This window comes from Vespula pensylvanica, chromosome 9 (assembly GCF_014466175.1).
Source record: "Vespula pensylvanica isolate Volc-1 chromosome 9, ASM1446617v1, whole genome shotgun sequence".
In the NCBI taxonomy this organism is placed as follows: domain Eukaryota; kingdom Metazoa; phylum Arthropoda; class Insecta; order Hymenoptera; family Vespidae; genus Vespula; species Vespula pensylvanica.
This window is the reverse complement of record NC_057693.1, coordinates 198,262-213,458: the sequence shown is the minus strand read 5'-3', so window position 1 is coordinate 213,458 and position 15,197 is coordinate 198,262. Positions and strand designations below refer to the sequence as shown.

At 30.5% G+C, this 15,197-nt stretch overlaps 4 protein-coding genes across 6 annotated transcripts; 1 reads left to right on the top strand and 3 right to left on the bottom strand.

The window, feature by feature from the left end:
* Nucleotides 1–133: 133 nt before the first annotated feature.
* LOC122631832 (centrosomal protein of 112 kDa-like) lies at nt 134–2,628 on the bottom strand. The gene is made up of 7 exons (XM_043817980.1): nt 2,012–2,628; nt 1,498–1,886; nt 1,193–1,388; nt 901–1,134; nt 617–829; nt 354–542; nt 134–196 (listed from the first exon to the last, which is right to left on the bottom strand). Exons 1-7 carry the CDS (start codon nt 2,300–2,302, stop codon nt 134–136), a joined length of 1,575 nt encoding a protein of 524 aa, XP_043673915.1. The 5' UTR covers nt 2,303–2,628.
* Nucleotides 2,629–2,701: 73 nt separating this feature from the next.
* LOC122631865 (hexosaminidase D-like) lies at nt 2,702–6,291 on the bottom strand. The gene is made up of 9 exons (XM_043818036.1): nt 5,917–6,291; nt 5,775–5,829; nt 4,979–5,194; nt 4,566–4,914; nt 4,406–4,480; nt 4,144–4,339; nt 3,809–4,084; nt 3,614–3,700; nt 2,702–3,535 (listed from the first exon to the last, which is right to left on the bottom strand). The coding sequence occupies exons 1-9, from the start codon at nt 5,943–5,945 to the stop codon at nt 3,361–3,363; spliced, it is 1,458 nt and encodes a 485-aa protein (XP_043673971.1). The 5' UTR covers nt 5,946–6,291; the 3' UTR covers nt 2,702–3,360.
* A 355-nt stretch (nt 6,292–6,646) lies between these two features.
* Nucleotides 6,647–11,178, bottom strand: LOC122631864 (ubiquitin carboxyl-terminal hydrolase 22). 2 transcript variants are annotated; one of them, XM_043818034.1, is made up of 6 exons: nt 11,046–11,178; nt 9,715–9,847; nt 9,406–9,621; nt 8,864–9,278; nt 8,219–8,785; nt 6,647–8,142 (listed from the first exon to the last, which is right to left on the bottom strand). In XM_043818034.1, the coding sequence occupies exons 1-6, from the start codon at nt 11,163–11,165 to the stop codon at nt 8,085–8,087; spliced, it is 1,509 nt and encodes a 502-aa protein (XP_043673969.1). In that variant the 5' UTR covers nt 11,166–11,178; the 3' UTR covers nt 6,647–8,084. The 2 variants fall into 2 exon arrangements, with proteins under 2 accessions (XP_043673969.1, XP_043673970.1); XM_043818035.1 differs by having other exon boundaries at nt 9,035–9,278.
* A 1,032-nt stretch (nt 11,179–12,210) lies between these two features.
* Nucleotides 12,211–14,714, top strand: LOC122631863 (zinc finger protein 62-like). Of its 2 annotated transcripts, XM_043818033.1 has the most exons (3): nt 12,211–12,793; nt 12,930–13,012; nt 13,085–14,714. In XM_043818033.1, the coding sequence occupies exons 2-3, from the start codon at nt 13,004–13,006 to the stop codon at nt 14,399–14,401; spliced, it is 1,326 nt and encodes a 441-aa protein (XP_043673968.1). In that variant the 5' UTR covers nt 12,211–12,793; nt 12,930–13,003; the 3' UTR covers nt 14,402–14,714. The 2 variants fall into 2 exon arrangements, with proteins under 2 accessions (XP_043673968.1, XP_043673967.1); XM_043818032.1 differs by having other exon boundaries at nt 12,212–13,012.
* Nucleotides 14,715–15,197: the final 483 nt, after the last annotated feature.

The window sequence follows — 15,197 nt, the reverse complement described above, 5'->3', positions numbered from 1 at the left end:
AATATAGATTAAAATAATGATATACTTACGCGTCTTTTTATTAATATATATGACATTATTACAGAACATTAAAAATAGTAATAATAATACATTACTATTATATTCATTACCATATTCATTACCATTATATTCATTAATCATTACTTCGAATATTCTTTTTTACTTGATATAGTTCATTTTCTAATATGCTTATTTTCTGAAAATTAAAAAAAAATATATATGAAATTTTAAGATATTTTTAATATATAAAAAAAAACTGAAAAATTAAATTAGATAAGTAAAAAAGAAATATTTATGTAAGTAATACACAATGATTAAAAAAGCATATAATTACACAAATCAAATAATTTTACCTTAAGATAATTCTGACGCTGATTTTCAGCTGTTGCATCAGCTGTTACAAGAAGCAGTTTATATTTTTCTTCTAATGAATCTACAAGAGAATTTAATTCGCATTGTTTTTCCGAACACAAGGATGTGCATAAGTCAGTTTTCTGTCCTTGAAATTGTATATATAATGACTTAATTTCCAAATCTTTGTTCTGTATTGCAGAAAAATAAATTAAAAAAAAATTAAACTACAAGATCATATTAATTGCAAACGTTATAAATAAACCTTAAGAATATGGTTAATTTTTTTTTCGTAATCGTATGCAAGTTTGTCTTTCGACTTTTGAAGCTTTAGTATAGTCTTCTTTAAGGTTATCATTTTAGAAACTAAATTCTCATTTTGATTTTGAGATACAAGTTCCATTTCACTTCTTATCTTATCAAATTCTTGTCTCATTATTGCATTTTGATCTGTTAACATAGCTCGTAATTTATCATCCTGAAAGTATATATTTAGATCATTTAATATAAAAAGTAAGATGCAACAATTTGTAACTTATAAATAATTACATCTTTTGTCTCTGTTTCAAGCTTAATTTCCATCTCCTTAATTTTATTTGTCAGTAATTCAGTTTTCTTATTTCCTTCTTCATCTTTTTTGGATAATTCCAAATCCTTCTGATGAATTAAATCTACCTGTGTATTTATTTCTAAATCTTTTACTTTTAAAAGAACTTCATATTGTTGGCGCATGGATTCTAATTTATCCATACATTGCTTCTTTATTGTATTAATCTCTTCTTCCTTAGAAAAAGCTATTAAAAATCTTGTTTTTCTATATTCAGCATTTTTTACTTCTTACCTTATCATGAATAATTTTATCCAATTCTTGTGACATTGTAAGCAAATTGTTATTTAAATTTTCATTTTTACATTCAGCCTCATGTAATTGAAATTTCAGTTTAGAAAATTGTTCACTAACTTTATTTTTATATTGTTGAACATTTTCTTTATGAGTGGATTCTAGAATATTTTTTACTTTTTGTGTCTCTAGTAATCTAATAAAATGAATTAATATTACATTCTTCTTATATAAATATATTATTATAAATAATCTTATATTTTCTTTGAATGTAAAAAATCTATAGAGCTTACATTTACACTCACTTAGCTTTCAATGCAGTAACTTCAGAAGTTAGTTGCCTTATATTAGTATGTAAATTTTCATTTATTGCATTAATTTCTTGATATTCTAATAATTGTTGATGCAAAGATTTATTTTGCATTTGTAACTCTTTAATGGTAGCAATCAGTGAATCAGTATCATGCCTGTGTATTCTAAACTGACCTCTATCTACTATGTTATCATTATAAAATTGAACTGATGAAGGTGGTTTAAATGTAGGTAAATATTGACTTGTACTTGTAGAATTTTTATCTTGTATTCTTGATGTAGTATTTTGTGAACATGTTTTATAGTCATTGATTTGCTCACATTTGTGATATGATGTCGTACTAAATTCTGACAGATCACTTAAGGATGAACTAATATATACCTAAATCATATAGTTATTTAATAAGAAAAAAATGACAATTATATTTTAAGTAAAATTTAAACATATTATATATTAGTTATTATATTATAATTAATAATCATATAATTGCATGAATATAAGATTACCATGCGATATGATTTAGGTAATGGTATAAGAGAACCTAAAGGTGGGGGTTCACTAAATACACCTCCTACATGACCTTTTTTCAATTGCTGATATAATTCTAGAAGATACTCATTTCTAAGATTGCGTTGAGAAGAAGAAAGACTTAGTTTATCAAGCCAAACTTTGCATAATTGAGCATCTGTCACAGATGTTAGATTTAATATAAAAGGCTTCACACTGATTAATGTTTTTTTAAAAAATTCATCTTGTTTAAGAGCTTCTTGTTCATCACGGTCCTGGAGCTGTGACATGTTTTATACTTCTTGATAATACATTTTAATTAATAATATGAAAAAATACTGTTTTAAATTAATGTTAAATTAATATTTTGCATAATTTTTTATAAGTATATAGAGCATTGGTAGATGTAGTAATTATTTGACAAATCTTTTCATAAAAAATGCAATATGGCCATAGATGTTATAATATTCTAAAAACAAATGTCACTCTACTTATTTTTGTAACTAGAAAATATTTCCTTTGTTATCTCACTTATACAAATATTATATCATACTATTACAGAAATAAGCACTATTATTGATAAATTATATGTTTATTATCTTCATGTCAATTCTCTGATTTACTTTTATATTACTTTATTTTTTATTTTTATTTTACAGAAGATCTATTATACATTAATAAACATTTAAAATGAAAGATTTATCATGCAATATTAAAAAATATTAAATATACATGCGTGACATACATTACAATCACTTTGACAAATAATTTTAAATACATCATATTTTCTATAAAAAATAATGGCCTAAGTGTCCTAGTATTAAAAATATTATTTTTTTTATCTTCAAAAATAATTCATAATGCTAGTAATATGAATCACAAGTACAAAAAATATTTGTACTTTTTATTTATAGATATCATTTAAATCTACATACTAGTGGGAGAGATGAAGCAAAAATGAATAGATAGGATTTAATGTTACTATCTTTCATAGCCAAATATCACAGCATAGTTTACGATATGATAAAGTATGATAGCAAATGATGTAGTTGCTCTCATAGATTTACTTATGTTCAAATGAAGTATTAAAATAATTATTTCTTTTTCTTATAAAATTACATTGTATGTCACTTGCATGACATTATACTCTTTGAAGCCTATTCTAATTTTATTACATCTAAAAGGAATATTTCATATTATACAATATTTATTTGTATTTTTCTTCCTTATTATTTTTTTAAATATTTCTTATGCTCTATGCTCTATATTCTACTTCTTATGAACCATTTGCATCCAAAATTATTCTCCGAGATCAGAAATAAACATACTAAGATATACTCAATAAATTTTACGCGCGAGTGCTTAACTTTAGTTGGTTTTCTGTAATTTGTTTCAACTCTGTAAGCTTTATTTTCATTGGCTGAAGATTTGTGCCCATCCACTCATCAATCATAAATGGGAAGAAGATACTTTCCATTTGAACTGTTAAATATCCCTCCAAGGATGATAACTCCAATAACAAACTATATATTATATAAACTTTATGAATTACAATTATTTTGATATAACAAAGTTATGTCATGAAGTGATATAATACTTACTCTGTGAATGCAGGTATTAAACTCTCCAATTGCATAGGATTTGTATGATTATTAGAAACTTGCCATGGATTCATCCAAGTTAATATTCTATTTAAATTTATAATCATATAAGATGCATATATATATATATATAATATTATATAATACTCATACAAGAAATAATACTAATATATTTTACAAACTTTTTATACTTACTGCTCACTAGCTATAATATTATGATATTTAGTTTTAAAATTTATGAACCACTCAATACCAATTGCCACTTGCCATCCAGGAAACAATAAATTATTTGGTATTGGTGCTGGTCGTGGCTGAGGTATTATATGTAATGGATGATCTATGTATCCTAGGCTCTTAGCAACTTGAATATGCACTTGTTCTGAGTAACCATGGAGCCATACTTTTAAGCATAGTGCTAATGATGGTATTGCTGTAGGCAATAACTCACACATTGTAGCATAATGATCATACCTGAGTACAAAAATAATTTCCAAGAAACTATTATTACGTATAATTTACGAAACATTTACCTTGACCATCCAGTAAATACTGTGCCTCGAAATTCATGAACTTTATTTACATTAATGCCTAATTCTTCTAGCCATTTCTCATGATTACTTATATGATTTCGAATTATTGGGATGTGTTGGCAAGACCCAGTTGCACCTTTAAACGCAGTTGCTGCCCAAATGTGTGGAAATACGGCACTATATTTATCCCAGATATCTAAGAAGAACATTGATTTAAAAATTTATTGCATTTATTTGCATAAATAAATAAATTAGACTATACCTTGAGGTAGAGCAAAATTATCTCTAGGATTATAGTGCCAAATCATTGGTTCAACATATTTCCCTATATAATGCTCTATAAGCAAAAATGATATAATTTCAATTTAACAGTAATTGAAAAAAAATATTAATCATTTAATAAATAAAATTAATTCAAATACCTTTTAGCACCTGAAAGTCTATTGACCTCAGCATATCATCCCAGATTATTATCTTTAAATAGGGATATGTCTCTTGTACATATTGTGCAATTGCTAAAATGTGCTCCAAATATAAAGATGGTTTCCCATGTTTACTAGCTGCAGCCCGTTTGGTACAAACAGAGCAAAGACCAAGATGCCAGACTTCATCAGCACCTATATGTAAGTATTGTATATCTGGATGAAAACTCACTATTTGACGAATTAAAGATGTTACCAATGGCAAAGTTCGTGGATTAGATGGACATATAGAGCTTGGGAAACGTTCTACTTCACGTAAAGATCGCCATTCATCATGTTTCAGAACAAACTGTGATAATGCATAGATATAAGTTAAAATTTGAGTTTATTCTTACTATCATTTATCTACTTACCTCCATATGTCCAAAAGTTTGTACCAATGGTACAACTGCCAAACCACAATCTCCTGCTATCTGTAAGATTTGCCTTGCTTCTTGAACTGTATATCCGCTTGCCAAATTGATCGGTCTGTTGCTTCCTATTGGAGTAAGCTCTCGATTGTATGGGAAGGTATCCTCCCATTCTAAGAGTAACCCAGTAGCACCCCATGCTCTTATCAAAGGAAATAACTGTAATGTGTGATGTGAACAATAATTATCAGCTATATTATCAAGGCAATTATTTATTAGCATTTATTCAAATATGTGATTATATGAGTAAATAATAATTTATTTTATGTAACATAAGAAATTTCAAAATATCATTATACTAACTAAATGTACCATGTAAATAAAATCTCCTGATAATTATTTTTTTAACTTAACCAATTAAATCATAAACGACAATAAAGTAAAACTTGATTTAGTTATGAATAATCGTAGATAAATAAATATATCAAGGGTCACTTAACTTTTTTTTAAGTCTGAATGAATCACGTTATGCATTCGTGAGTGACGCACATTCCATTGTCGCGCCAAACTTACATACATAGAATTGTTGTTTCCTTTCTTTCTTTCCTTTATAAATCTAAGAATGAAGGAAAACTAAGGTTTGTTCATGCAATATAAATGAAAGTATATTTCTATTAGTCGTAAAAGTAAGGTTAGGATCTATTATCGTAGTGCTTTATTTAAAAGAAGAATGTGCGAAACAAAGATATGTACGTATGAAAGTATACAAACAGAATGATTGTTTATTTGCTCGACAAACCTTTTCGAAATAACTAACTCGTGGAGGAGCGCCCTTCAAATCAAGGTGGACAAGTCTGTAAAATAAATTATATTTTTTTATAAAGCAACATTTTAAGGATTAAAAGAAATATCACAAATTTATAACACGATCGACTGTTTACCTGTGCGAGCCAAACGTCAAGGCGTCCATCTTTTCTCCATCACTACGACGTTAATTAATGTAGCTGTAAAAATTCATATACATATATAATTGATCAAAAAATAATTTTTAACAAACATTTTATATTTACAATGTTTCTTATATCACTTCTATTTACAATCATTTTTTGCATCGCAATAGTCAATTCGATATCCGTGAAAATACGAGAAATTCGCGCCATTTAAATTTAAATCAAGCACAATACATATGTATGTATAATTGTTACTTTATGTATCAATGACAATACGAAACGATCAGTTTACATAATTTAGTAAAGAACGACGAATAGAATGATCAGTTACGCATCTTACGATTGAAAGAAGCAAATGAAATACATATGAATGTATATACATATACAATGCACGTGTATTTACGTTTTTATGGAAGTGTATCATGAATTTTTGAAACATGAACATTGAAAAAAAGCATATTTTAAAATAAAAGAAATCTATTCTCGATGAAATATAATTTTATTTCTGTATTATACGATTAATTCAGCCTTATAGGAAGTGTTACAACTGCTGTGTAGTGTTAATTCTCAAATTTGAAGCATATCGGTCATATTTCTAATAGTTACACAAGTGAATATATTGTGCATTTGTGACAATGTTGCAGTTAATCGGTATCTCAGGTGACACTAGTTCTCGCAATTACTATTTCTTTGTATTTTCTCATAATACCATTGATCGAGATCTTTTATCTACATACGCTTCGAAATAGAATTAAACTTACGTAGTAACACTTCGGTTTACAATTGTTGACAGAGGATCATACGTTAAATATGTAATTATTACATATTTTGTTGCATGTTAAAGCTTATAGATTGATCTTTACATCGATCTATCGCGTATAATTTATGACATACGTCCCCGTTGATATCAATCTCCCGACAAACGCATAGGAAATTGCTTTCAAGGGACGATGTACTTCGCGTAATATCCTTGTCAATGAACACAATACGGAAACCCGTTTTAAGTAGTGTACAATTAACATAAATTGCTAGTTTTAACATAAAGATACAGGCGAGAACAAAAAGTGCAACGAACATTTGGCACTTCGGTTTTCTTTTTCTTTTGTTCCTTTTTTTCCAAAAAAATAAAAAACCTATTAAAACAGAATCTACTACTCAAGAATTAAAATTGTATTCTCTTCATATCTCGCTACAAAAAATATTCTCACGCGATAAATTACAAAAACGCATCTTTTCTATAAAGCATCTTTAAATTCTACATCACGACATTAAAAAAAAAAAGGTACAACGGGCAACCACAAAAAATTTGATAAACAGTGATTTTATTATATACAGTCGAGCGAAAAGATTCGCCTTAATTGGATAAAATTATTATCCTCCTCGCAATACGTTTGTACAAAATTGTTTCATCCAAGGACCGCTGACCCAACGTACCTCGAATAAAAAATCGTTAATGTCAAATCGCAAATGTATCAAGTCGAGAGTTTAATTAGTTAACGAATTTAAATAGATCGAATTTTTAATATGATAACTAACGAAGTACGGTGTCATCTATCCTTGGCGTCTTATGTATAGACGTGTCAGGTCAGAAATATAACAACAGTCAGCGACATACAAAAATTGTGATCTGTCATTTAAAAAAATTGAGCTAACCTTAAAACTATCCTTACATTATTATTTAGGACACAAACGAGGGAAGTGATCGCCAGAGGCACTCAGCTTAGTTCATCAAACGCAAAAATATATCGACACCAAACAAATCGTATAAACACGCTTATTTTGTATACTTTGATAATTTACAATTAACAGTTTAGATGATGTTACATTTATCTATACTAATAAAGCAATATCCTTTATTTTTATAGTTGAATTGTAACTGTTATTTTTTGTTTGCTTTTCAATTGTTATTAATTTGATACTAACGCATAGTTCGACAATAACGTTATTTGAATTTTCAATGGCATTATATGCCTTATCTGCAGTTAAATATGTAGAGTTTTATAGGTAACTTCATTCTCAATATTCTCAACATCAATCAATATCGAAACTTCATATTTATGCGTGTCTGTTGATACCTTAAGAAATTCAATACGTTTAAGAACTTAAGTCTATCGCCCATCATTAGTCGTGACAAATAAATTAATTATACGATTAAACATTTACACCTTACTATTTCGTCCATATTCCAAAATTTGTTTATGATAAAAAAGCAAATACCTGAAAAACAAAACGATCTTTCTACAGTTCCTTAATCATAATATAATGTACATTCTGTTTATGATTATGAACTCACCCTTCGCTAGTTAAGACATCTTTTAATTTTGCTCTTGTTATCAAATGGTCATCGCATTTGAACCATTGATCCCTTTGTTGTCTTATGAAAGCTGTATAATGTCCTGTCTCGAGAGAACCTTCATGGTTTATTACAGCAAACAATGAGTATCGGTTGTCGCTGAACGCCATATCTTCTCCATTTTTCGGCAAGCCTTCTATCATAGCGCTATTATTATTACCATTACGTCTGTGTGACATGAAAGGAGTCATGTCTAATTGTTCCGGAAATGAAATGAATGTAGAGATCTTTTTGTCTTGAATGCTGGAGTGTTCAAATCGCTTCAGATGAAAACTAGCTACGATCGGTAGTTGCTTCATTGTTAATTGCTTCGTACTTTCTTGATAAGTTTGACAATTACTGCATTTAATTTTTGCACTAGAGCCTAAATGTTCTGCACGCGTAAATCTCTCTAAACAATCTAATAACGAGGTAGGAGGTCCAGAGTTATCGGATCCTGATGCGCCAGCCGCGGTACCTAAATCCAAAGATATGTCCCAGAAAGGATCTATCGTAGTCGAAACTCCACTAAAAAATAATAAACAACAGTGAATATACACGTTACGTACATTCCAATAATTTTTATAACAATAAATAACATCGTACTTGCATGCCTGACAAACAACATCACTCTGAAGTCCACCAGTAAATATTTGATCGATAATGCAGTTACAGTGATGGGGGTTATCTTTTACCAAAATTGGTGCAGCTTCGCAATGTCTATGTAAGACATCCAAAGTAGCGATAAAAAATTCGTGCGCATCTTGCTGTTCATACCCTGCTAGATGCCTTGCATGTGTCCAGATTAAGTGAAGTAGTTTATGAAGCGTTAGAGGTGCTTTACTACCAGAATAAAATTCCTGAAAAAGGTGGGACACTTCACAGACTAGGCAGCGAGTGGGTTGTGGGCAGTGATGACGGTCAGCCAGGAAGTAGTCTCGTAATAGTGGAGTGTGTATCAATGCTTGTACAATACAGTTCATGAAACATGTGCTGCCAAGATTTATAAGTCCTCTTAGACCTAAAGCACCAAAAAACTTTGTATCAATATCTTATATAATATGATTTTACTTTCAAATTATTTCTTATAAATTCATAAATAAATGTTTTTCTACATTTAATAAGTATGCATAGCTTTAAAAAAGTACCTATCGTAGAATTTTCTACAACACGCCTTCGCCTTGGATGTTTTCTCAATAACTCTGCCTCTATTTGAGTAGGTTCCCAAGCACGATAAAATTCTCCAAAACTCAATGATTTTGCTGATTCACTCCATTGTGCTTTAGCAACAGATAACAATTCTCTATCATAAACATAATCGCCGCATTGGAAGCACAAAATATTACCATAACATAAATCCACAGCTGAAAAATTCAACATTTTTAAAATTTTATTAAGCCATGATATCATTAAATTATTGATAATTATAACGTAAAGATATTCGTTAAATCTATTACCTAAAAAATGTTTCTTTGTTTTTGCATGCTCCTGTATGTGACCCTTCACATAGCAACCAAAAAATATACAATGGAGACAAGAATGAAGACGATCCTTGTAAGTTTTACAAGTATGACACAAGCAGCTTACAGCCTGCAAAAAAAAATTAATTATTATATATAAAAGTTACATTAAATATGTAAATAGAAAAAGTAATATTAATATAAATTTGTAATTTCGTTATTTCTGCGAATCGAAAATCCGATGGAATAAATTATCCATAATCAAAAACAGTGTTTCACTTGAAAAAATAGCAATAATACAACACTTTTACATAAAAATTTCATACCGTTTTTTAATTATATGCGAATAAACATGTTTTATCTTCCTGTTCAATTAAAAAAAAAAATTATCTTGTTTTCCGCGCCAATTTAAAACTATCGATGATTATCTAATCAACGTAATGTCTTAAAAAAATAAATACATTAAAATAAATACAAAAAATAAATACAAATAATTACACATTATACGTAATAGAATTATTTTAATGTTTATCTTTTATAAAACTACAATCTACAGTCCGAGTTTCGCGAAACCTTATAAACGTGATTAAGACAGCAATATTGGTACATTATTTGAAACAAAGCTAAAGGTACACAAATCAATGTTCCGTCCCTGGAAATCGTGAATGAACCACACATAACCAAAGGAAAACATGAAGTAGCGTACATACATACATGATATTACGAAGCAACATAAAACAGATGTTACGTTAGGTCGTCGGTCGCTCTATCATTATCTACATGGTCCATGACTCGAGTAGTCGAGAACCAGAGACAAGATCGAAGATAAAGAGAAAATAAATGTAGTGAGGAAAAGGGAGAGCAAAAGAGACAAAGATAAATAAAAAAAGGAAAAGAAAAGAAAACGAGACAAGGATATAAAAAGGATTTCGCATAAATAAAACGAACATCTCTTCTTTCTTAAACTTGTTCATAACAAAACATAAACAACGAAAAGTCCACAATAAAAGTTCCCAACATAGGGAAATTCGATGGTTGGAAAAAAGATAAGGAAAACTAGCTAGCGTATGATAGGTAGAAAGAAAGAGAAAGATAGATAGCGACGGCGCGTGTTATGCATAGGTAATATATATAAAAATATATATATATATGTATATATATAATATATATATATGTACACATATGTATAAGATAGAGGGAGGTTGAAAAAGATAAAGAAAATTGGCAAGAATCGCGCGTGATAAGAATAAAAGTATAAAGAATTATAAAAAGATAATAATAAAGTTAAAGTTGAATGGTGAACCACGCGAAAAAAAAGATAGTCGCACCTTCCTTACGCGTGCCTCGGTTGATGTGCTGGTCACGAAATAGGAGTGTATCACTTTGTACGGCTGGATGCCCTTCGCTGCTTTGAAATTATTCAAGTGTATGCAGCCATGGTCGCTCATCTCAGGCTCGCAGCTTGAGCGACGTTGGCGTGCCTCCTCGACGTCGTCGTCCTCCTCCTCCTCCTCCCCCTCCTTTCCACTACCGTCCTCAACCCTGTGAGGACGTCAATGCCGACGGCGACGTCGATGCCAGCAGTGATCCTTGACTCGCAAGACGGATTATCTTCGGTGTTATTCCTTCTCTTCCTTCTCCTCCTTGCAAGAGAATCTGACAACGTCGATCGGGAGGAGATCAACGTAGGAGCCTCCCACCGGCGCGACGCGCACGACGGCGACGACGACGGCGAGCCGACGACGACGACGACCGAGGCGACGACGTGGAGTGCTCGCTCGACGACGGCAACGGAGGCGACGATGGAGGAGGCTCCTCTGCGCGGGGGGTAGCACGCTGGCTTTGGTAGAAGCGCGCGTGTCGTTGACATGGAAAAGCGCGTGAGCTTTGGAAAAGAAAGATCTCGAGGGTTTCGCCCTGTCCTACCAAAAATTACTGCGTGCGATTTCGTCTTGTCTTGTCTTGTCTCGTATCGTCTCGTCTCGTCTCGTCCCGTCTCGTATCGTTTCGTTTTCTATCGCTGTCACACGGCGCCTATGTCTCCCCCTAGACACGAAGAGAGATTCGAGAGAGAAAGAGAAAGAACGCGCGCATGAGAGAGAGAGAGAGAGAGAGAGAGAGAGAGAGAGAGAGAGAGAGAGAGAGAGAGAAAGAGAGAGGAAGAGAAAAAGACAGACAGACAGGACAGACAAAAACAGCACACTTTACGAGAGAATCGTCGTAAAACGATTATCGAACCAAGAACGATGGAGACAGCGGGCCTTCCGATGAACGAAACCGACGCTCTCGTCCTTTCTCCTTTTCCACGTTTCTTCACCCGGCTGTTCACGGACACCAGCCGGTCAGTGCAGGCGGTGCCGGTACAGAGTAGCCTCACTTCTTCCCCCACTACTACCATCATCATTTCACACTAAACAGGAACGTCACTGTCAAGGGCGCGTTCTCGGGGCTCCCTATACCCCTCCAATATTGATAGTATATCGTTAGTAACCTTATTCTTCTATCAATGATTTTATTGGTTGTACTCTATGTTGCTTAAACCAATCGCATTGTAGCATACGAAAAACAAGAATGATGATTGGCTTTTTAATTAATTCTTATTTTTTAATGAAAATAATACTTTCTTTTATTCTTCTTATCTAAGAATCTCAAATAATTTATTAAGCCAAAAATATTCGTATTCCGATTGCGGCGAAAAATGCATATGACATCAAATACGTTAAATGTGAAATTGTAAAATCATTCAATCAAGAATGCAATATTAGTTTGCAAAGATAATTAGAAATAAACTTCAAATAAATATCTTCTTAACAATTCTGTAAATTAATAATTAAAACGTTTTAAAATTTCGTAAGTGGCGCACCCTTTTGAATAATTTCGTATTCTTGCTTTTACGCGGTCCATGTGGTCTGATGTGGTCTCGATTATTAAATGACAATATAGTGAACGTATTTAGTTTTGTTTAAGTCATAAGTAATATTATTTTTAGTATAATATAATGGAAGAAGTTACAAAGTGCAGTTATATCAATTGTCGTGATCTTCGAGAAAAAGAACAAATATTTCACGAATTACCAGTAAGCGATATTGGTTTATGCGTTAAATGGCTGGTAAACAGTGGTCATGAATATTTAATTGGACGCGACTTTGCAACTTTACGATCGATGAAATTTTTTGTATGCAGTAATCATTTCAAAAGTGATTCTTATTTAGCCAAAGGAACGCTGAAAGAAAATGCTGTACCCCAACCATATTGGTATTATAATACTGTTGGAAGAATTAATGATATGTCTTATGTGAGTCTTTTTGATAGAATTATATAAATGAAATACACATAAGTACTGTTAAATTATTTTGAAATGTTTTAGATTGAACACGAATCGAAGTTTGATCAAGTTACAGCAAAAACATATACGCACCGTGCTCATAACATTTTTCAGTTTAAAGAACAAAGTGCAAATACAACAGAAAATAATTTTCATGAAGAAGGCTGGTGTAGAACTTGTGCTATGAAAAAAAATAATGTAGTTAATATGACATTAAAGAAAAGAAACACTGAAATGAGTCTTCTTTCAAAACTAAAATTATTGATAGAAATTGATGATGAAGATACATTGCCATTAAACATGTGCTATGATTGTGTAAAGAAGTTGGAACAATCCTTTCAGTTTTTTCAACAAATTTATATAGCAGACAATACATTGCGTCATATTTTTCCTAAAGGTCAATTAGATAATGATTGTTATGGTATAACTATAGATAGAGTGGATGGTTGCGTTAGCGATATAGAATTTGATCCAATATTACCATCTAATGAAGATGATCGATTATCAATGAATCATGAAAGTAATAATGTAATAAAGCCAAAATTGTTAGATACCAAAGACAATGAAAGATCTTTATCTAAGAAAGTCCCAACAAATGAAAAATTATTGAAAGATACATCTGCCAGTGATAAGTGTGGCACTGTATTTTCATTACTTACAGATACTTGCCATAGCGATGAAGAACTTCATTGGACAGATGTTTTGAATGCGATAGAACGCCAAAAGATTACATTTTTGCAAAAACAAGTACCTATGCGTAGAACAAAAATATCTTGTGAATTCTGTATTAGCAAGTTTAGATTAAGACGTCAGTTGAAGACACATTTAATTACTCATCATCCTAAACTCGTTAGAACTATGTGTATGGATTGTATCATCTACTATGAGAATGAACTTCTTCTCTTAGAACATCGTGCTATTGAACATAATGATGATCAATGGTATAGATGTGATCATTGTCAAAAAGTTTTTTCTAGAAAAAAAGGTTTGAGATTACATATTACTAGATCACACCAAAGAAAAAAATGCTATTCATGTGATTTATGTAAACAACAATTTACATCAAAACAAAATTTATCTTTACATATTGAAAGTGGTCATCCATGTGTGAATATAAAAAAAGAAACATTGCTTGATCAAGAAATTAAAGATGTATGCATGGTTAACTTTGATCTTGATAATGCTGATCAATCCAACAATTCAAAGATATCTCTTATAGAAGAACCAAAAATAGCAGATGTATCTATAGATAAAGATTTTAATCATACGGATTTATCTTCCACTTGTCCTAACAATGAATCACAATCCATGCAATTAGAAAAAACTATCCATTCTGTTGAAGAACTTATTGAAAGCTAATGTTTTACTTTATATGTTTCTGTATAGTTATATACATGGAAATATGTGTGGGATTTCATGACTAGAACAAATAGATGTAAAATAAAGAAATAATTGATATCTTGAATTACTATAAAATGATATAAAGTGATCAAGATTATAAAGCAATAGATATTGAAAGATATTCTCACATAAATTGAATCATTACAATTTTTTAAAATATATACTCTCCATCATTGTATTATCATTAAAAAATAGTTAATTGATTACATACACGTTATATAGCTTTTGTTTTTAACAATAAAGATATTTGCAAATAGAACTTTGATGAATACATGAACTTTCAATTTAAATTATTGTAAGGTCAGTCTCTTTTCTAAGGACGTACATGACTTCCCTTTGTCAGAAATATCGATTTTTTTTTCATATATTTTCTAAAAGTATCTAGAGTTTTAAGAATATTCAGTCAAAATATCAGGTAAAAATTTTAAGAAATTGCGAAGTTACAGCGATAATAGTAATAGTACGATCAGATAATGCTTTCAAATCGAGCAACTATTCCATCGCCTAACTTTTCTGTACTGTTTTATTTTATTACAATTTTGCTATGTATGTAACAATTTTATATGCATATGTATATGTAAAATTCACAAGTGGTAGAAAAAAAAAATAGAGAAAAAAAACATCTATTAAACTACAAAAAATGGAAATGAAATTCTAAAAACATTTCTCTCGAAACTAGATTAAAAAACTTCGAAATCGGTACCTACAATTTCTGAGAAATTACTAGATCGATTGATTTGACATTTTTAGAGTA

Bases quoted from the DNA above. Each gene is read 5' to 3' on its own strand.
- LOC122631832 (XM_043817980.1), bottom strand. From the start codon at position 2,302: ATGTCACAGCTCCAGGACCGTGATGAACAAGAAGCTCTTAAACAAGAT. The intron at 830-900 runs GTAATTATTTAT...ATATACTTTCAG, and splicing joins TTGAAACAGAGACAAAAGAT to GATGATAAATTACGAGCTAT. The intron at 197-353 runs GTAAAATTATTT...TTTAATTTTCAG, and splicing joins AGCGTCAGAATTATCTTAAG to AAAATAAGCATATTAGAAAA.
- LOC122631865 (XM_043818036.1), bottom strand. From the start codon at position 5,945: ATGGACGCCTTGACGTTTGGCTCGCACAG. The intron at 5,195-5,774 runs GTTTGTCGAGCA...CACACATTACAG, and splicing joins GAGTTAGTTATTTCGAAAAG to TTATTTCCTTTGATAAGAGC. The intron at 4,915-4,978 runs GTAAGTAGATAA...GCATTATCACAG, and splicing joins AAACTTTTGGACATATGGAG to TTTGTTCTGAAACATGATGA.
- LOC122631864 (XM_043818034.1), bottom strand. From the start codon at position 11,165: ATGAGCGACCATGGCTGCATACACTTGAATAATTTCAAAGCAGCGAAG. The intron at 9,848-11,045 runs GTGCGACTATCT...TTTTTTTTGCAG, and splicing joins CCGAGGCACGCGTAAGGAAG to GCTGTAAGCTGCTTGTGTCA. The intron at 9,279-9,405 runs GTACTTTTTTAA...TTGGTGCTTTAG, and splicing joins TGTAGAAAATTCTACGATAG to GTCTAAGAGGACTTATAAAT.
- LOC122631863 (XM_043818032.1), top strand. From the start codon at position 12,716: ATGGAAGAAGTTACAAAGTGCAGTTATATCAATTGTCGTGATCTTCGA. The intron at 13,013-13,084 runs GTGAGTCTTTTT...GAAATGTTTTAG, and splicing joins GAATTAATGATATGTCTTAT to ATTGAACACGAATCGAAGTT.